Source organism: Erythrolamprus reginae, chromosome 3, assembly GCF_031021105.1.
Source record: "Erythrolamprus reginae isolate rEryReg1 chromosome 3, rEryReg1.hap1, whole genome shotgun sequence".
In the NCBI taxonomy this organism is placed as follows: domain Eukaryota; kingdom Metazoa; phylum Chordata; class Lepidosauria; order Squamata; family Dipsadidae; genus Erythrolamprus; species Erythrolamprus reginae.
Genome location: NC_091952.1, coordinates 119,829,767 through 119,848,681, shown reverse-complemented (window position 1 = coordinate 119,848,681; position 18,915 = coordinate 119,829,767). Strand labels below are relative to the sequence as shown.

The window sequence follows — 18,915 nt, the reverse complement described above, 5'->3', positions numbered from 1 at the left end:
TCTTTGATTGTAAGCAGTCTCTGAAAAACCTGAACGCACTCCATAGAGACCTTCAAAAGTTTGTAATTTTTAATGCAACAGAAAAAGAAAGTAATGATATTAATTATGTTTAACTATAAATGGAGTCTTCAGAGAGGGGCGGCATACAAATCTAATAAATAATAATAAATAATAATAAAAATAATAATAATAAATTTAAGTAAAATGTAATTTAATTTTAGTTATTAGGTATAAAATTAGATTAAATAATTTTTATATGGCTTCTGTGTGGGAAAAAAATCCACAGGCTTGTGATGAAGAAAACCGGGTGTCATTTGTTTCTATTTAAAGAATACTTAGGAGGCATTCCCTTGAATGTTTGGTCTTGTTATGCAGTATAAATACAATAATTTTGCAAAATCATAGGTGATCACTTTGATGCTTACACTGGGCTTTAAATCCCTACATAGCAACGACTCTTGCATTGCTACATCAAGGGCCTGGAGGACACCAACTGTCTCTTATCGTGTGTCTGCCCTTTTCCGGACGAACACATGGAGTCCTGACAACCCCTCACCTGCATGTGAATGCAGCACTAGGAAGAAACTCACTATGCTACCAGAGTGTCCACTAGGAGCAGGAGGTCTTCCTCCACCCCAGGTACTGTTTGGGTATGAACTACTAAGCACGAAGCACTGTGACTTTTGTTGAAATCAATTAACAGTGGGAGGGAAGATCTGGATAACCTATTCACCAGGCAGATATATTGGTATGGAAGAATAGCCATTTTTTAAAATGTGTATTCGCAAATGATATAGTGTTAAATGTATTCACGATTTCATTGTAAATCATCCTAACAACCAGAAGTTTGTTTCAGTTTGCTGTAGAGTGACATATGCTGCTGTTTTTCCTCTTTATTTTCTCTCTCTCACCAATCCGCCATGCTATTTATTTTATTTATTTATTTTATTTATTTATTTTGTCCAATACACAATGAGGGTTTTAGGGGGTATATATCTATATACACATAGTAAAATACATGATGAAGGTTATAGAGGAGATACTCATAGTAAAATATATCTAAGAAATAATAGAAAAGAAGATATAGTAATAGAACGTATCAATGAAAGAATAGAAGAAGGGATATAGGAATAGAAGAAAGGTATAGGAGATATAGGAGAGCAATGGGACAGGGGATGGAAGGCACTCTAGTGCACTTGTACTCGCCCCTTACTGACCTCTTAGGAATCTGGATAGGTCAACCGTAGATAATCTAAGGGTAAAGTGGTGGGGGTTTGGGGATGACACTATGGAGTCCGGTAATGAGTTCATCTATGTTCAGATGTGATGCTGTTCTTAAAATGAGCATTGTGCCATTGTGCCATAAATTCAGCTTCTTTTCCATATCTATGCAACATCCTAATATATGGATATTAGGAACTTAGAAAGTTTCATTTTTACCTTATCTCTTCTTGATCCTCTTACCCTTTATGGTGCCTCTGATTGAGCTCAGATAGAGTTTCTGGCCCAAAGTTTCTCACCACTGGGTGAGTTTCCCTAATAATGATTAATGAATAATGGTAGACTTGAACCTGGACCGCCCTACTTCTGATCCAGCACCTGGATGCAACTGGAGAGCCAGTCGTGAAGGGAGCACGAGGCTCCGCCCATCTGCCGCGATTTGGGTTCTTTTACCCTCTGTGCATGCACAAAGCATTCTATGCATGTGCAGAGTGTAAAAGAACCCAAATGATGGCATCCGGGCAGGTGGATGGAGCCTCATGCTCCCTTCACGACCGACTCTCTGACAACTGACAGGCACAAGCAAATCGGGAGCATTTCACCCTTGCTCTGATTGCATCTAAAGTAGTATTGTACAATAATATAAAATTTAGAATACAGTGATCCCTCGATTTTCGCGATCTTGATCTTCGCGAAACGCTATATCGCGATTTTTCTCACCCGATGACGTCACTCTCTTCCTTCCTTTCTCATCTTTCTTTCTCTCTCTCTTTCTCTATCTTGCTTCTTCCTCTCTCACACTCTCTTCCTCCCTCTCTCATCTCTTTCTTTCCTTCTCTCTCTTTCTCTATCTCTCCCCCTCTTGCTGGCGGGCGGCGGGCGGGCGAGCGGGGGCATCAGCGAGGAGCCGGGGTTTCCCCTTTGCGTGGGTGGCGGGGAAACCCCGATCTTCGTCTGCTCGCTGCTGCTGCGCTGCCGAGCAGATCAGCTGCTGGGCGGCCGCAGCAGCAGCAGCGAGCAGACGAAGATCGGGGTTTCCCCGCCGCCCACGCAAAGGGGAAAGCCCGATTCGGCTCCTCGCTGCTGCCACCGAGCAGATCAGCTGCTGGGCGGCCGCAGCAGCAGCGAGCAGACGAAGATCGGGGTTTCCCCGCCGCCCACGCAAAGGGGAAACCCCGATTCGGCTCCTCGCTGCTGCCGCCGAGCAGATCAGCTGCTGGGCGGCCGCAGCAGCAGCGAGCAGACGTAGATCGGGGTTTCCCCGCCGCCCACGCAAAGGGGCGAGCCCGATTCGGCTTCTCGCTGCTGCCGCCGAGCAGATCAGCTGCTGGGCGGCCGCAGCAGCAGCGAGCAGACAAAGATCGGGGTTTCCCCGCCACCCACGCAAAGGGGAAAGCCCGATTCGGCTCCTCGCTGCTGCCGCCGAGCAGATCAGCTGCTGGGCAGCCGCAGCAGCAGTGAGCAGACGAAGATCGGGGTTTCCCCACCGCCCACGCAAACTCCACCATCTGCGCATGCGCAGCCATGGAAAAAGGGCACGCATGCGCAGATGGTGTTTTTACTTCCGCAACCCTACATTGCGAAAAATCGATTATCGCGAGGGGTCTTGGAACGGAACCCTTGCGATAATCGAGGGATCACTGTACTCTCCAAGGCTCCAGTTCAGAACATTTTAGGAATGTAGGTATCATGGGACTTTCCCAGACTAGGAACTAAACCTCTCAGAAGTCCTTCTACCCATTCCATCCAGGATGAGTCCAGATTGGAAAAAAACTGTGAAGAAATGATATAACTGTAATAAAAGGGCATCAGTAATGGGGATATTGATTATATGTTTTTTTTAAGGGTACACAGAGATTTTGTTTAGCCTTGTCAGTGCAATTTTATAGTGACATAAAATTGTTCTTTCTAGAAAACTGGGATATACAGTGATGCCTCGTCTTTCAAATGCCTTGTCATACGAACTTTTCGAGATACAAACCCGGGGTTTAAGATTTTTTGCCTCTTCTTACAAACTATTTTCACCTTACAAACCCACCACCGCTGCTCGGATGCCCCGCCTCCGGACTTCCGTTGCCAGCAAAGCACCCATTTTTGCGCTGCTGGGATTTCCCTGAGGCTCCCCTCAATGGGAAACCCCATCTCCGGACTTCCGTGTTTTTGTGATGCTGCAGGGGAATCCCAGCAGGGGAATCCAAGCAGTGCAAAAACAGGCACTTCGCTGGCAACGGAAGTCCGGTGGTGGAGTTTCCCAGCGAGGGGAGCCTCAGTAAAATCGCAGCATTGCAAAAACACAGAGGTCCGGAGATGGGGTTTCGAGGACTTTGGTGTTTTTGCGATGCTGCAATTTCACTGATGCTCCCTTCGCTGGGAGACCCCACCTCCGAACTTCCGTTGCCAGCGAAGTGCTCATTTTTGTGCTGCTGGGATTCCCCTGAAGCATTGCAAAAACCAGAAGTCCAGAGCGCAAAAACAGGCGCTTCGGCTGGCAAAAGGGGGGAATTTTGGGCTTGGACACATTAATCGCTTTTCCATTGATTCCTATGGGAAACATTGTTTCATCTTACAAACTTTTCACCTTAAGAACCTCGTCCAGGAACCAATTAAGTTTGTAAGACAAGGTATCACTGTATTAGGAAACTATTTCCAGACTGCTTTGCCAAAGCTTACAGGATAGGTTATAAAATAGCTGTTACTTCAAAGAAAAGAGCCTGTATCTTTGCTATGGGAAGGCAACACTGCCTCTCAGTGGTTAAATTCACATTCTTCATAAATTTTGCTTGCTAGCTACAAAAGAATGGTATATTTACTCAGTTATCACAATATAAAAAGAAATGTGTTCATTTAAAATTACAGGAAATGCGAAGACTCTTTTGGCACTTAAAAGATTAAGCAATTGAGTAAGATTTTGTAACTCACAATCTGTTGCATTAAACTGATTAGACTTTAAAGTGCCATAAGACTGTTGAATTTATTCTCTAAAATTACAAACATGTATATGTATTTAAATCTTTATGGGTGCCTTATAGTAACAGCTAGGCTTGAAATGTCATTTGCCAACACTTTAGCTCCCTGCTTACAAATCTTTTGAAGCATTCAGCAAAACCAATGTGACTTTTAGTTATTTTATGTGGCTTGAGATCAAAATATACAAATAAAATCCCAAAGAAAGACAAGGCAGCTTTCAGTTTCCAGTAAAATAACAGTTATTTTAATTTAAAACTTTTCTATGAGGTCTTTTCTTGCCTCTGAACCTCTGAAACATTAAATTATAACCACAAAGAATGTAATGAGTATTTTCTTCATCTTATAGAGGGTCCAGCATAGTACCGAAATTCTTCAGGATCTCACTTACCGAAATATTTCTGATTTCTTGGTGAAAACATACCCCACCCTAATAAGAAGCAGGTTGGTTGGGACTTTTCTATTTATACATTTTCAAATCCAGAAGCTATATTGGCACATAACACTAAACTGTAATGGCAGGTTCCCATATAAAGCTAGTAAAAAGAAAAGAAACAATAGCTTTGTGTGATTAATGATTTTAGCTAGGAACCTGTTGCAATTGTCTGAATGGATTGTTGGTATGGTCCTAACACTTCTGAATAATAAATCAGTTGCTCAGTTTGCTGTGGGCTTTTTCCAGTAGCATTTAACCATAATACAAATATGCAATGCCAACAGGGTTTTTTATGCCCTATCTCCATGATAATATTATTATTATTATTTATTAGATTTGTATGCCGCCCCTCTCCGAAGACTCGGGGCAGCTAACAACAATATAAAAGACAATATAAACAAATCTAATATTAAAAAACAATCTTAAAAACCCCAATTTAAAGAACCACTCATACACACAAGCATACCATGTATAAATTCTATAAGCCTAGCGGGAAGGGAAATTTCAATTCCCCCATGCCTGACGACAGAGGTGGGTTTTAAGGAGCTTGCGAAAGGCAAGGAGGGTGGGGGCAACTCTGATATCTGGGGGGAGCTGGTTCCAGAGGGTCGGGGCCGCCACAGAGAAGGCTCTTCTCCTGTGTCCCGCCAAACGACATTGCTTGGTCGACGTGACCCGGAGAAGGCCAACTCTGTGGGACCTAACCAGTCGCTGGGATTCGTGCGGCAGAAGGCTTTTGATATTGAAAATAGGAAGTTGTATTTATTTATTTATTTATTTTATTTACTTGTCAAGCATGTATTAGGTAACATATATAGGTATAAACATAATTTGAATATGTGAAATGGATACGAATAAAAGAGAAAATTAGGACAGCACATTTATTTATTTATTGTAAAATAACTTATTGCATTTATTTATGAAATAAATACAGCAATATAATCAAAGCTGATTCAGTTACCTGTTTTCTTTTGTTTTTTAATGAATGTTATGATGCTCACCGTTTTTTGTGATGCTCTTCTCACCAATTCCCAATAAAGTGGCCTATTCTAAGTATGGCTGGGCTTTTACCAGTACACTTTCAACAATCTTCCTTCTGCTTCTTGCTCGGGAAATACAATACTATCCTCTGGCCTTGAGGCATGAAGGAAGTTGAAACTATCACACATTATAGAGGAGTCTTCATTTGAGTTTATGTTACAATCCGAGGGCAATCAGGCACTTATTATGTAGTTTTCCTATTAGCTAACAAAAACATCTGGATCACCTATAGTGGTTTTGCTACTCAACTTCAAAAGTGCAATCAAAGCTACTTCTAAATGATAAAGTTCCACCCATGAAATCTTTGCTAGGCTTTTTTTCTCCCTTTTATTTCTCTGTGTACACATTTATTTGTCTGTTATGCTGGGTTCTGGCCATAATAAACATTTGCATTTTGTCTGTTTTTTATGGTAAAATAACCAAACAAACTCAGTGACGTTAGATTAGGCACATTTTTTTCAGAAAAACTACTGAGCAAAGTACACCTCAAATAATTATTTATAATTTGTACTTTCATAGCTTCTGTGAAAGTCAGATGAACCAATAGTGGTGAGAAACAGGGATTAAGTGTACAGACTGCATAAACCCATCCTTTTCACCAATCATCTGAAGAGGCTTATAAATTCCTAAAGTGACATCGCAGTCAGCAGAATAGCCACAAAATCCCCACATTGATCCCAGCGGCACAAATATAATTTTGTATCAGAAAGAATTTTAACTAATGCGGTATATTAAAGATTATTACATTTTAAATATTTTTTTTTATTTTTCTTGGCAGCTTAAAGAGTAAATATTGGGTCAATGAGCAAAGGTAGGACCACTATGTAGTGTATATCTTTTGGTGATTTTTTTAAGTCTAAAGAATTTGATTTCAAATAAATGACAAATAATAAGATAGGCCTGATTAATATTATATTGTCTGAAATACAAAATAGAGGGCTATGCTTGATTTGGAAACAATACAGATAGTCTGCCAGGGTTCCAAATAGCATCCAAAACTAAATCAGATTCAAAGTTTCAATTTATTAGCAGAGTCACATCTGGGAGAAACCCGAATCTGAAGTCCCAGGGGTTTCTCCACCCAGTTGAAAGTTCGAGCCCTTGTCCCCACACCCCCAAATCCATCACATTGATCAAATTTCATCTGCCAACTCCCATCTCCTTCCGTGCAGGTGCAGAGTTAGAAGACAAAGGATGACCTTGACAATCTAGAAAGAATTTATTATGGTGACATCCCTCATGCCACCCCTCCCAAATTCCCACAGATAAGAATACATTTTAAAAGGGCATAAAGTGTGGCTGACCAAAGACCTCAACTAAAACGGCTTTGGCCTGACATAGTCCTCACTTTCTTCAGTGACCATTCAAAAATATAACAGGGCTGAAAAAATAATGTATAGCCCATTTATAACCATTTATGTCCTTCGCAGTATCTCTTAGTCATGTGATCACCATTACAGTGTTGTTCTGTGCCCCTAATCTGTCTACCCTGTGGCAGAGCAGAGATTGGAGAGAAAGGGTTGACAAGAGAATAAACTGCTCTTCTAAACATTGAAAGCAATGTAATTGTACCAGCAACTTAGGCTCCCAGGCCTGAGCTGCTGTTATGATTACATTGCTTTCTATGTAATCATACTCCATAGATAAAGTGATCAGATTTTAGTACTGAGAAAGAGGAAAGAGGGACACCACTGGGGGGGGGGGGGAGTTTAGCCAAAAAAAATTCTCTCTCTTCCTTCCTCCCTTTCTCTCTCTTTCTCCCTCTCTCTCTTTTTCTCTCTCTTTCTTGCTCTCTCTCTCTCTTGCTTGCTTTCTCTCTCTCCCTCTCTCTTGCTATCTCTCTCTTTCTCTCCCCCTTTCTCTCTGTCTTTTTCTCTCTCTCTTTCTCTCTCTTGTTTTCTGTCTCTCTCTCTCTCTTGCTGTCTCTCTTTCTTTCTCTCTCTTCCTTTCTTCTCTCTCTCTCTCCCCGTCAGTGGCGGGCTTCTGCGCTGCCTCTCTCACCTGCTTCCGAGGCGACGCTGACCCAGAGGCAGAAGCAGAGCACGCTCAGTCGCTCAATTGGCGCCGCCGGGGTGAACGCCAGGCTGGGCCAGAGCCACCTGTCTTTGCCGGGCCAGCTGCTGCTTTTCCGCCCAGCGCAAATGCCGCTCTACCCACCCGCCTCCAACCACGGTGGATGGGCTGTCGGAGGAGGGGGAGCCAATGCCTCAGCCGTTCTTCCCTTTCCTCCCCCCCCATTGCTCTCGCAGCCAGCAAGCCCTCCTGCCTGGGCAGCTCAGCCCCACGGCGGTGGCCACGGGAAGGTGTGGAGCCGGGGGCAAGGAGCGAGCAAGAATGGAAGATGAAGAGGAGGGAAGCGAGCAAATAAAAAGAAAGAAAGAAAAAGAAAAAGGGGGGGAGAGAAAGGCAAGAATGGGCAGCGGATGTGTTACTCGACGGCTACGGGAGGCTGAGGAGGCAAAGAGCAAAAAGTTGCAAGACCAGAAGCTGAGCTTCTTTCTTCGCGGCTTCCCAGTGGCTTGTTTTAAAAAATCAAGACTTTTAAAAAATGCCCCAGGACGCGGGACAAATTGTGAAAAAGCGTGGCTGTCCCACGGAAAGCGGGGCGTCTGGTCACCTTATCCATAGATAGCTTATAAGAATTGAGCATTCCAAAGGACAGGCAAGTGGTTAGGACACAAAGAAAAGCCAAAGCTGTCATATTGACTAGTCTTGTCCCTTTCCACCCAGGAGACATAATCATGGGATTTCCCACTTAGTGACTGCTTTCCAGTCCCAATGAAGATCATTATCTGAGGCTATTTATTTTGTTTCTTCAATTGATCTATCCACAGTGAAAAAATTAGAATCCTATTCCTTTTTGCCTCAAATATGTTTTTTTTTAAAAGGCAACTGGACTATTTTTTTATGGAGGAAGAAGAAGAGGTTTTGCTTCTTCAGATGAAACATCTTGGATGAGAACCGAAATGTCATCTTCTTCCTCCTCAATAAAAACATCTCCAGTTTCCTTTTGAAAAAGCACTTCTGAGACTTTGAATCTCCATAGCCATACTCCTTTTTGGGAGAGAGGTACTCTATAATTATGTTGAAAGGGACTTTTATTGTGTTCATTATCTATTAAAAGTGGAATGAGATTTTTTTCCTAGAATTGAAGATTATGTAAACTTCTATATAGATATGGAGGAATTTCCATTGGAGGGAGACTTCCAATTCTGCATATTACCGGAGATCAAATAGTTGATTTTATGAAGGACGTTGGTCGAATGATGAATATAACAGGGGTAAGAAAGAACTTTTGCATCTGCTTTGTCCCTTGATTATCACCAAATCTAACAATTTGTTAAGTATTTGTAACACTAAAATATAAACAAGGAACTTTGAACATTTGTTTTCTGCTGTCTAGGGTAAAACAACAAGGATTGCTGCTAAAGAAATGTCAGCTTTTCTTAAATATATGGAAACTGAACACAATATTAAGGTATTTTAATATTTGTTTTCATAAAATCTTGCATAACTTGGTCACTTGACAGTAAGTTCAGTAAAGAAGCATTGATTTAAAATGTTTGCTTTTTAGTAAAGAAATGGAAAGTGACTAGAACAATTTTAAGAAAAGCATATGACTCATTATCCATATGGATTATTAGCAGTTTGGGGGACATCTAACATGTACGCCAATACAGCCTTGAATCCAGAAACATGTTCATTTATGTAAAATGAAAATATTGTATTGTATGATACCAAAATTGTTTTTGCAGGCATTGTAATCAGTGTTCCCTCTATTTTTTTTTCTGGGTGAGCGGAAAAGTATAGTGTCTGAGCAGCAGTCCCTTTGGGACTGGGCGGCATATAAGTATAAATGAATGAATGAATGAATGAATGAATGAATGAATGAATGAATGAATGAATGAATGAATAAATAAATAAATAAATAAATAAAGTAAGTGTGGGCGTGCGGTATCACACATGAGCGAGTTCTGGCATCCATAATTCTATCCTTTCGATGTCTCCCTCCCTCTTTCCTCCCTCCCTCTTTCCTTTCTATCTTTCCCTCCCTCTTTCCTCCCTCCCTCTTTCCTTTCTATCTCTCCCTCCCTTTCCTCCCTCCCTCTTTTCTTTCTATCTCTCCCTCCCTCTTTTCTTTCTATCTCTCCCTCCCTCTTTCCTTTCTATCTTTCTCTCCCCCTGCCTTTCTCCAAGCCCTTCCTTTTCCCTCTCCCTATCTAACTACCCCCTCTCCCACCTTTCTATCTCTCCCTCCCCCTTTCTCTCTCCCTTCCTTCATCTTTCTTTCCCTCTCTTTCTCCATCCATCTTCCTTTCTCCCTTCCTTCCTTCCTTCCTCTCTTTTTTGTTCTTTCTCTCTCCCTCCTTCCCTCCCTCTATGTCTTTCCCTCTCCCTCCTTCCCCCCTCTCTTTCTCTCTCTCTTGCTTTCTTTCCCTCTCTTTCTCTCTTGCTTTCTTTCTCTCTCATTCTCTCTCCCCTCCTTTTTCTTTCTCTCTCTTTCTCTCGTTCACCATGCCGGCAACAGAGAAAAAAAGAAAGAGAGAGAGAGAGCCGGAGAGAGAGTGGAGGGCGCCGTTGTCATCGCCTCCGCCTGCCGGCTCTGCAGCTAAGAGGCAGCAGTAGCCCCCTTACCCTCCCAGGCGTCCCCAGCGCCCGGCAACGCGCCGCCTCCTGTTAGCCCGGCCGACTTTTCCCTGCTGCCGGAGCCGTTTTCTCTTCATGGCGCAAAGCCACACAGTCCCGGACTCCAGGATCGCTCGCTTCTCCAGCCAACAAGCCGGCTGCCCGGAAAAGCATCGCGCTTTTTCAATGCGCGGTGCTTTCCTGGGCAGATGGCTTTGCTGACCGGAGTAGCGAGCGATCCGGGAGTCCGGGACTGTGTGGCTTTGCGCCATGAAGAGAAAACGGCTCCGGCAGCAGGGAAAAGTCGGCCGTTTTCTCTTCATGGCGCAAAGCCACACAGTCCCGGAGTCCCGGATTGCTCGCCCCAAAGCAGGAGGCGGCGGAGGAGGAGAGGGGGCGGATCACGCCCCAAAGCAGAAGGCGGAGAAGGAGGAGAGGGGGCAGATCGCACCCCAAGGCAGGAGGCGGCGGCGGAGGAGAGGGGGCGGATCGTGCCCCAAGGCAGAAGGCAGCGGAGGAGGAGAGGGGGCGGATCGGGCGGGCAATGGGGCAGGGCGGAGAAGCCAGGGGCGCGTTTGGCCGGAGGCACCATGGGGAGGCAGGGGCGGCCGCGGCTCCCTTTACTCCTACTGCCACACCTCCCCGCCCCCACCCCGCAGGCTGGCAGGGGGATGGGGAGTGCGCACCCATGGAAAAGGGCGCACGGGGGGGTATTTGGGGGTGCGCGCCTGCTCACGGGCGCAGCTTACGGGGAACGGTGATTGTAATATGAGAGCTAGTGTGGTACCCAGAAACCAGGACAATTTGAATTGTAGTCTTGCCTTAGGCACAAAGTCAGCTGTGGGATTCTCAGTCCCAGGAAGAAGCTACAGCAAATCACTTCCAACATTTTGCCAAGAAGATTACAGGACTTTTCCAGGCAATCACCAGGAGTCAACGGTGACTTAAAGACACAAAAATAAAAATTATGCAATATAACATTACAACTGAAAAAGGAGAAGACAAAAGAAAATGAACAATTCTATGAAACAAAATAAGCTTTCCAAATTGTTTGGATTAATCAGTTTCCTTTTGTACTTTTTTGCAACCCCCCCCCCCCCTCACACACACACACACTATTCCAGGATCACTAGATGGGAGCAAAGAGATACAGGATTTTTTTTGGCTTTCATATAATGTTTGTCTAGATCCATGATGGTGAACCTATGGCACGCATGTCACAGGTGGCACATGGAGCCATATGAGAGGCCACTCGAGCCGTTGCCCTATGTCAGCTCCAGCGCAAGCCAACTTATTTTTGGCCTTGGGAAAGGCTGTTTCACCCTCTGGAGTGCAAAAAACCACTGGTTTTTTTCATAGTTTACAACCTTTGCAGCATCCCCAGGGTCACAACATGTATTTATGTTGATTTTAATGTCCCGGGGTCATGCAATCGATCCCCTTTTGCAACCTTCTTACAATGAGGAAGCCAGATTTACTTAACAACCATGTGGCTAACTTTATAACTTGCAGTGATTCATTTAACAACTGTGGGGGGGGGGGGAGTAATAAAATGAGACACAATTCACTTAACAGTTTCACTTAGCAAAAGAAATTTTGGAATCAGTTATGGCTGTAAATTGAGTATGACCTGTATATGTTCCAGATTATTTTATTTTTTTAAAAAAAAACTAGAAACACTAAAAAGGATACGATATATCCAGGACTGCAGTAATCAAACTTTGGCAAAGCAGCACTCTCTATACATGCCCATTAATGCATTGCTGTTATTCAAACCCAAAGAAGGAGGAAAAAAGAAGTGATTTCTGCTAATTTCCCTATTTAAATATAAAAATTGAGTGAAGACAGAGAAAGAAAGAAAAAGCTGGGAAAAGCTCCAGCCTTCCTTGAATTCCAAGGAACAAACAAACAAAAACTGAAGTATGAACAAGAGGAAAAACATTTGAAAGCCTGGAACTGTTAATCCTGATTTGTTACAGAGGAAAAAACCCAGAGGACTAGTGTGCATATTATAATAAATAAAGTAGATATGAAAACTGTTCGGTTTCTGTCATTAGCAGCATGAACCATTAGGCAACATGTATCACTTTCCTAATAAAATCAGAATTTTAAAGGATTATGACTGGCTGAAATCTGTAATCTTCTTCTCTGCTGTTCTTCCAGGTGTGGTTTAACAACAAAGGCTGGCATGCTGTGGTCAGTTTCCTCAATGTCGCCAACAATGCAATTCTGAGAGCCAATCTGGAACAAAATAAGGATCCAGAAGAATATGGAATAACTGCTATTAACCATCCACTGAACCTCACTAAGGATCAGTTGTCTGAAATCACTGTGTAGGTAACATTTGTTAGTTTTTTAAAAATTACAATTCACTCCAATTGCAGTTTTAATTAGAAACATAGAAACATAGAAGTCTGACGGCAGAAAAAGACCTCATGGTCCATCTAGTCTGCCCTTATACTATTGTCTGTATTTTATCTTAGGATGGATATACAGTATGTTTATCCCAGGCATGTTTAAATTCAGTTACTGTGGATTTATCTACCACGTCTGTTGGAAGTTTGTTCCAAGGATCTACTACTCTTTCAGTAAAATAATATTTTCTCATGTTGCTTTTGATCTTTCCCCCAACTAACTTCAGATTGTGTCCCCTTGTTCTTGTGTTCACTTTCCTATTAAAAACACTTCCCTCCTGGACCTTATTTAACCCTTTAACATATTTAAATGTTTCGATCATGTCCCCCCTTTTCCTTCTGTCCTCCAGACTATACAGATTGAGTTCATTAAGTCTTTCCTGATACCTTTTATGATTAAGACCTTCCACCATTCTTGTAGCCCGTCTTTGGACCCGTTCAATTTTGTCAATATCTTTTTGTAGGTGAGGTCTCCAGAACTGAACACAGTATTCCAAATGTGGTCTCACCAGCATTCTATATAGCGGGATCATAATTCTATTCCTCCTGCTCCCTCCCTTATAACAGGTCTGGACATCACAGCTAAAAGCTTATAAAAATACGTATTATTCCTTACTAGCACTGATGATTTACCTGGTGTTACAAGGAAAGTCCATCTAGTCAGCTGAACAATTAGATTAGAGGAGTGCTAGAATTTTTATAATGCTGCTGGGAGGGGGTGGGGTGTTGTGCAATGAAGGGACTTATGTTCTGAAAGGGCGTTGGGCAATTCCTATTGTGGCTAATGGCTTTCGTCCCATCCTAGATCTTGGGTGAGGGGCTGCTGTACTAATCCCTACCATTCTGCTTTTGTTAGCTGTCAAACTCTGCTTCCAGGACTTTTAAAATATCCTCTCTTGAATGGATTTGTACCTGCAGTATTTGCTTTGCTTATGACTGGAGCCATCTAGATAGTTGGCTTCCTCTTTCAACGAACTCTTTACCTCCTTAAGTGCTGGCATCTGCTGTGGGCTATTAAGAAAGACTGGGGCCTGCGTTCTACTTCTTTAAAATGTTTCTCCTTTATGGAAATATAATATTCTGACCCTTTTAAATATTTCCCAAAATATTTCATTCTTCTGGGGAGAAGACTTCCCACACTGGTTTAGTAATAAAATGTCTGCAAGAAAACAAGGAAGCTCAGAGAAGCACCAAGGACCTCTGATGTCAAACCGGAGCTATAAATATTCCCCTGTATTAGTAAAAATATGTTTGTCGGCAAGCTAAAAATATTTATACAATGGTACTTTAAAAGTGCTTATCGTACATCCCACAAAATCGGACCCTTACAATAAACAATCTCAAGCTAGTTATATTAACTGCTATATTTATACACAGTTTAAAATAAATAATTGAATGTTGGGGAATGTACGGTTGCCTGTGCAACAGCAGCCCAGTGTATTTTTTACCAAGTCACAACTGGTTCTGTTTCTTTTCTCCACCAGTAAAATGAAATAGGAGAAAAACTTTACTATGCAGCCATAGTAAAAGTTTAGCACTAAACTCTGAGAACTGGGACTTTTGTCTTCAGTGGTGGGTGTAGAATCAATCATGTCTTGTATCAACCTTGTGGTGAAATGTGAACCTAACGAGAAGTAACTTTTGCGGCTTTTGGTTCTGGCTTATTTGCTGTCCTTAACATGTCTCACTACAGGCTGACCACCTCAATAGATGCTGTTGTTTCCATCTGTGTGATATTTGCCATGTCTTTCATCCCAGCAAGCTTTGTCTTATATCTGATCCAAGAACAAGTGACGAAAGCCAAGCACCTCCAGTTTGTCAGTGGTGTGAGCCTTTTTGTTTACTGGTTCACCAACTTCCTTTGGGACATAGTGAGTTATTTTGCTTCCCTTTATACAGTGATACCTCGTCTTACAAAGGCCTCATCATACAAACTTTTTGAGATACAAACCCGGGGTTTAAGATTTCTTTGCCTCTTCTTACAAACTATTTTCACCTTACAAACCCACCGCCGCCTCTGGGATGTCCCGCCTCCAGACTTCCGTTGCCAGCGAAGCACCTGTTTTTGTGCTGCTGGGATTCCCCTGAGGTTTCCCTCTATGGGAAACCCCACCTCCGGACTTCCGTGTTTTTGTGATGCTGCAGGGGAATCCCAGCAGCGCAAAAACAGGTGCTTTGCTGGCAACGGAAGTCTGGAGGTGGGGTTTCCTATGGAGGGGAGCCTCAGGGGAATCCCAGCAGCGCAAAAATGGGCGCTTTGGCTGGCAAAAGGGGTGAATTTTGGGCTTGCACGCATTAATCACTTTTCCATTGATTGCTATGGAAAACATTGTTTCGTCTTACAAACTTTTCCCCTTAAGAACCTCGTCCCGGAACCAATTAAGTTTGTAAGACAAGGTATCACTGTATACTTTTTCAACCAGATGCTACTCACCAGTATGGACAATAATCATGCTGTTGGCAATTACAGTGTATGTAGCTTTCCGCAAGTTTTTCTTCCTGCCATCTTTTAAAATGAATAAATATATAATTTCTATTTATCTATCTTACTAAAAGCTATCTTTCTGGGTACCTCTTCAGTTTAATACTTTAATACTTACTGCATTTTTCTTTTCCTCTGCGCCAGGTGAATTATATCATGAGTGCTGGCTTAGTGGTGGCAATATTCATGAGTTTCAAAAGGAAAGCGTATACATCACCAACCAACCTTCCTGCACTTATAATATTGCTATTGTTATATGGGTAAGTTATATAGATGTATCATTAAATATGTGAAATGAAACCAATATCAAAGTACATGTTTCAATAAACCTTTTTTTTTTACCACATTACATCCATTCTGCAAAACTCTACAGTTTGCCTGCTTATTTCCTACAATAATTCAAATTTTGGTTAATTACTTATAAAAAACCATTACAAATAGTTCTCATTTAACCTTCTTCAATGGAGACTGGCAACTTGGTGCTTGTGCTGGACTTACATCAATTGTGATTGTTAATTGAATCTCCATGGTTTATGAGATATATCACATGACTATCGTAATATTGTATTATTGTAGTATTGTCATGGGTGCTGAACAAGGCAGTCAGTAACATCATCTTCTTACCTATCTGTGTTTACAGCAGGGGTCTCCAACCCTGGCAACTTTAAGACTTGTGGACTTCAACTCCCAGAATTCCTCAGCCAGCTTAGCTTAGCTGGCTCAGCTGACTAAGGAATTCTGGGAGTTGAAGTCCACAAGTGTTAAAGTTGCCAAGATTGGAGACCCTGGCTCTACAGTATAATGCCCCACTTCATATTTCTCATGCTTCCTAAAGCTTCACAGACCTCAACTCTGTCCCCACTCCTTTTTAATTACCTTCTGAAACCATTGGGTGAGCCTGGGATTAGGTATGCTGATGATACCTAGGTATATATTTCTATCGTGGACATAAGAAGTGATGCTCTCAAGGTCTTCTCTCATTGACTAGAAGCTGTAGAAATCTGGATGGGAAAGAACAAGCAGTGAGGTAAACCAGAACCCACCCCCGGTAGGGTAGGGTAAAGTAGGATAGGGTAGGGTAGAAGAGAATAGGGTAGAGTAGTATAGGGTAGGGTAGAATACTTTATTGCCGCTTTGAGTGTACACTAATTGGCATACATTAAAATACATTTTCGCATTTGCATTCAGTTCTCAAAGGGTCACCACCTCCATTTTATACTACATAAACATGAGTAAATAAATACATACATGCATACACACAGTACATACAGTACATACATACATACAAAGTTATGTATATACCCACATAAAGTGGTATCTCTACTTACGAACCTAATTCATTCCGTGACCAGGTTCTTAAGTAGAAAGGTTTGTAAGAAGAAGCAATTTTCCCCATAGGAATCAATGTAAAAGCAAATAATGTGTGCGATTGGGGAAACCACAGGGAGGGTGGAGGCCCTGTTTCCTCCCAGGAGATTCCTAGAGAGGCCCCACGGAGGCTTCTCCCCACCTTTTCCAGCCCTATTTCCTCCCAGGAGATTCCTAGAGAGGCCCCATGGAGGCTTCTCCCCACCTTTTCCAGTCCTATTTCCTCCCAGGATATTCCTAGAGAGGCCCCATGGAGGCTTCTCCCCGACTTTTCCAGCCCTATTTCCTCCCAGGATATTCCTAGAGAGGCCCCACAGAGGCTTCTCCCTGCCTTTTCCAGCCCTGTTTCCTCCAAGGAGATTCCTAGAGAGGCCCCACGGAGGCTTCTCCCCACCTTTTCCAGCCCTACTTCCTCCCAGGATACTCCTAGAGAGGCCCCACAGAGGCTTCTCCCTGCCTTTTCCAACCCTGTTTCCTCCCAGGAGATTCCTAGAGAGGCCCCACGGAGGCTTCTCCCCGCCTTTTCCAGCCCTGTTTCCTCCCAGGAGATTCCTAGAGAGGCCCCACGGAGGCTTCTCCCTGCCTTTTCCAGTTACAGTTTTGGAGGCTCGGGTTTGGAAGTGGAAAATGGTTCTTGAGAAGAGGCAAAAAAATCTTGAACACCCGGTTCTTATCTAGAAAAGTTTGTAAGTAGAGGCATTCTTAGATTATATGACACACAGAAACAACACAGTCTTGTCCAAATGATACATGTATATGGCAAGGAAACTGAATCAGATAACCAGAGAACCCTAATTCTACCTATTTTTGATAAAGCCTTAAAGACCGGGCTTTCCCCTCCAGCATTGGCTCTGTAAATTAGGTGAGTTAGCTTCAAGTAATTTATGTGGCCAGTTAATTATAAGGTCTGTTAGTTATGGATATATGAGCTGGCTCTTGTGTGACATGCTCTTATATTGTTGATGTTTTTAGCTGGATGCTAGTAGCTGCCCAAAATCACACAGCAAATGAGCAATCACACAAATTGAGTAAATTACAAATAAAGGAATAAATGACCCTTTATGACTATATATTTTGATTGATTGAATTATACCATTTTTGTTTCTCATTGTTCTGTATACAGATGGGCCATAATTCCTATGATGTACCCTGCGTCCCGCTATTTTAGTGTCCCCAGCACTGCCTATGTTGTCTTATCTTGCATTAATCTCTTCATTGGTATTAACACCAGTGCAATTACATTTATTCTGGACCTCTTTGAAAACAATGTGGTGAGTGACTTTTCTTAGGCTTGATTATAATGGGAGTGCTATACATTAGCTACACTCCATTATGTCAGGACATGGTTCAATATATGCTTCATAAGCTTTAAGAGGTAATGAGAGTTTGAAAGGAGCAGCTGCTGCAATGGAAAGTATCAGAAAACATTTGAGGAGCCATGAATCTTTGCACTGTGTCTAAATGTTCCAGCATAAGATAATCAGATATTCTGGAAAATTATAGAGATGTTGCAAAGTGAGGAAATCTCTTTTATAAGTTCCATCAAGTTCCTTTTCTCAGGGGGGGGGAGATCCCTTTTGAAATCCAGATTTCCTAGTGTCTCATCTTCACATTAAAAGTTATTAATCACGATATATACCACTAATCTGGTGCAGGAGAAGGAGTGACAGAACCTGAGGGTAGGGTTGAAAGAGAAATCAGCCCAGTGTCACTACATAGCCACAAATTGACTAATTCCAATCTCTCTTGAATTCAGCTGAACCTTATCTAGAGCTAACTTAGTGATAACTGTTAGTTGATGAGATTCCTGTCCGTAGGCCTGAATTGCAATAGATCAGTTTAATCGGAACTTCAAAGGTGGTCCTGGACTTTCACACCTGACATCTGGCAGCTCATTCTAAACGCAATCATTTTTAAATTTTATTTTGGTAAATTAGGAAGGAATCTTGTAAATTCGAGCAAGACTAGCATCTGTGTTTCTTTTTCAGCCTCTCCTAGAATTCAACAAAACATTAAAAAATATATTTTTGATCTTTCCTCATTTCTGCTTGGGTCGTGGACTCCTTGACTTAGCCATAAACCAAGCTGTGATTGATGTCTATGCACGTTTTGGTAAGTACCAAACAATGAGAGATGCTGTAGTTCTAGGATCCTCTATATCAAAGTTAGCTATGCTGCTAGGCTGAATCTTCTACACTTTATTCATGCTTTGAACAAGCAGCGAAAACATTTTCACAGTCTTGCCTGAATAATTATCTGTTTTGATAGTTAGAACCAACATGGAATAAGCCTTGCTACAAAGCTCAAAGTCTACCGAGCAATAGTGCTAACTACCCTGTTGTATGCCAGTGAGACTTGGACTG

General features: G+C 42.4%; 1 protein-coding gene across 1 annotated transcript in view; it reads left to right on the top strand.

Annotated features, from left to right (window-relative positions):
* Nucleotides 1–18,915, top strand: part of ABCA4 (ATP binding cassette subfamily A member 4) — a 193,023-nt gene that overhangs the window by 151,315 nt on the left and 22,793 nt on the right. The window contains exons 31-40 of the mRNA XM_070746513.1: nt 450–639; nt 4,535–4,629; nt 6,441–6,473; nt 8,838–8,943; nt 9,066–9,140; nt 12,452–12,621; nt 14,396–14,573; nt 15,329–15,444; nt 17,676–17,823; nt 18,541–18,664. Of these exons, the coding sequence (XP_070602614.1) occupies nt 450–639; nt 4,535–4,629; nt 6,441–6,473; nt 8,838–8,943; nt 9,066–9,140; nt 12,452–12,621; nt 14,396–14,573; nt 15,329–15,444; nt 17,676–17,823; nt 18,541–18,664 (1,235 nt within the window). The remainder of the gene's footprint in view (nt 1–449; nt 640–4,534; nt 4,630–6,440; nt 6,474–8,837; nt 8,944–9,065; nt 9,141–12,451; nt 12,622–14,395; nt 14,574–15,328; nt 15,445–17,675; nt 17,824–18,540; nt 18,665–18,915) is intronic.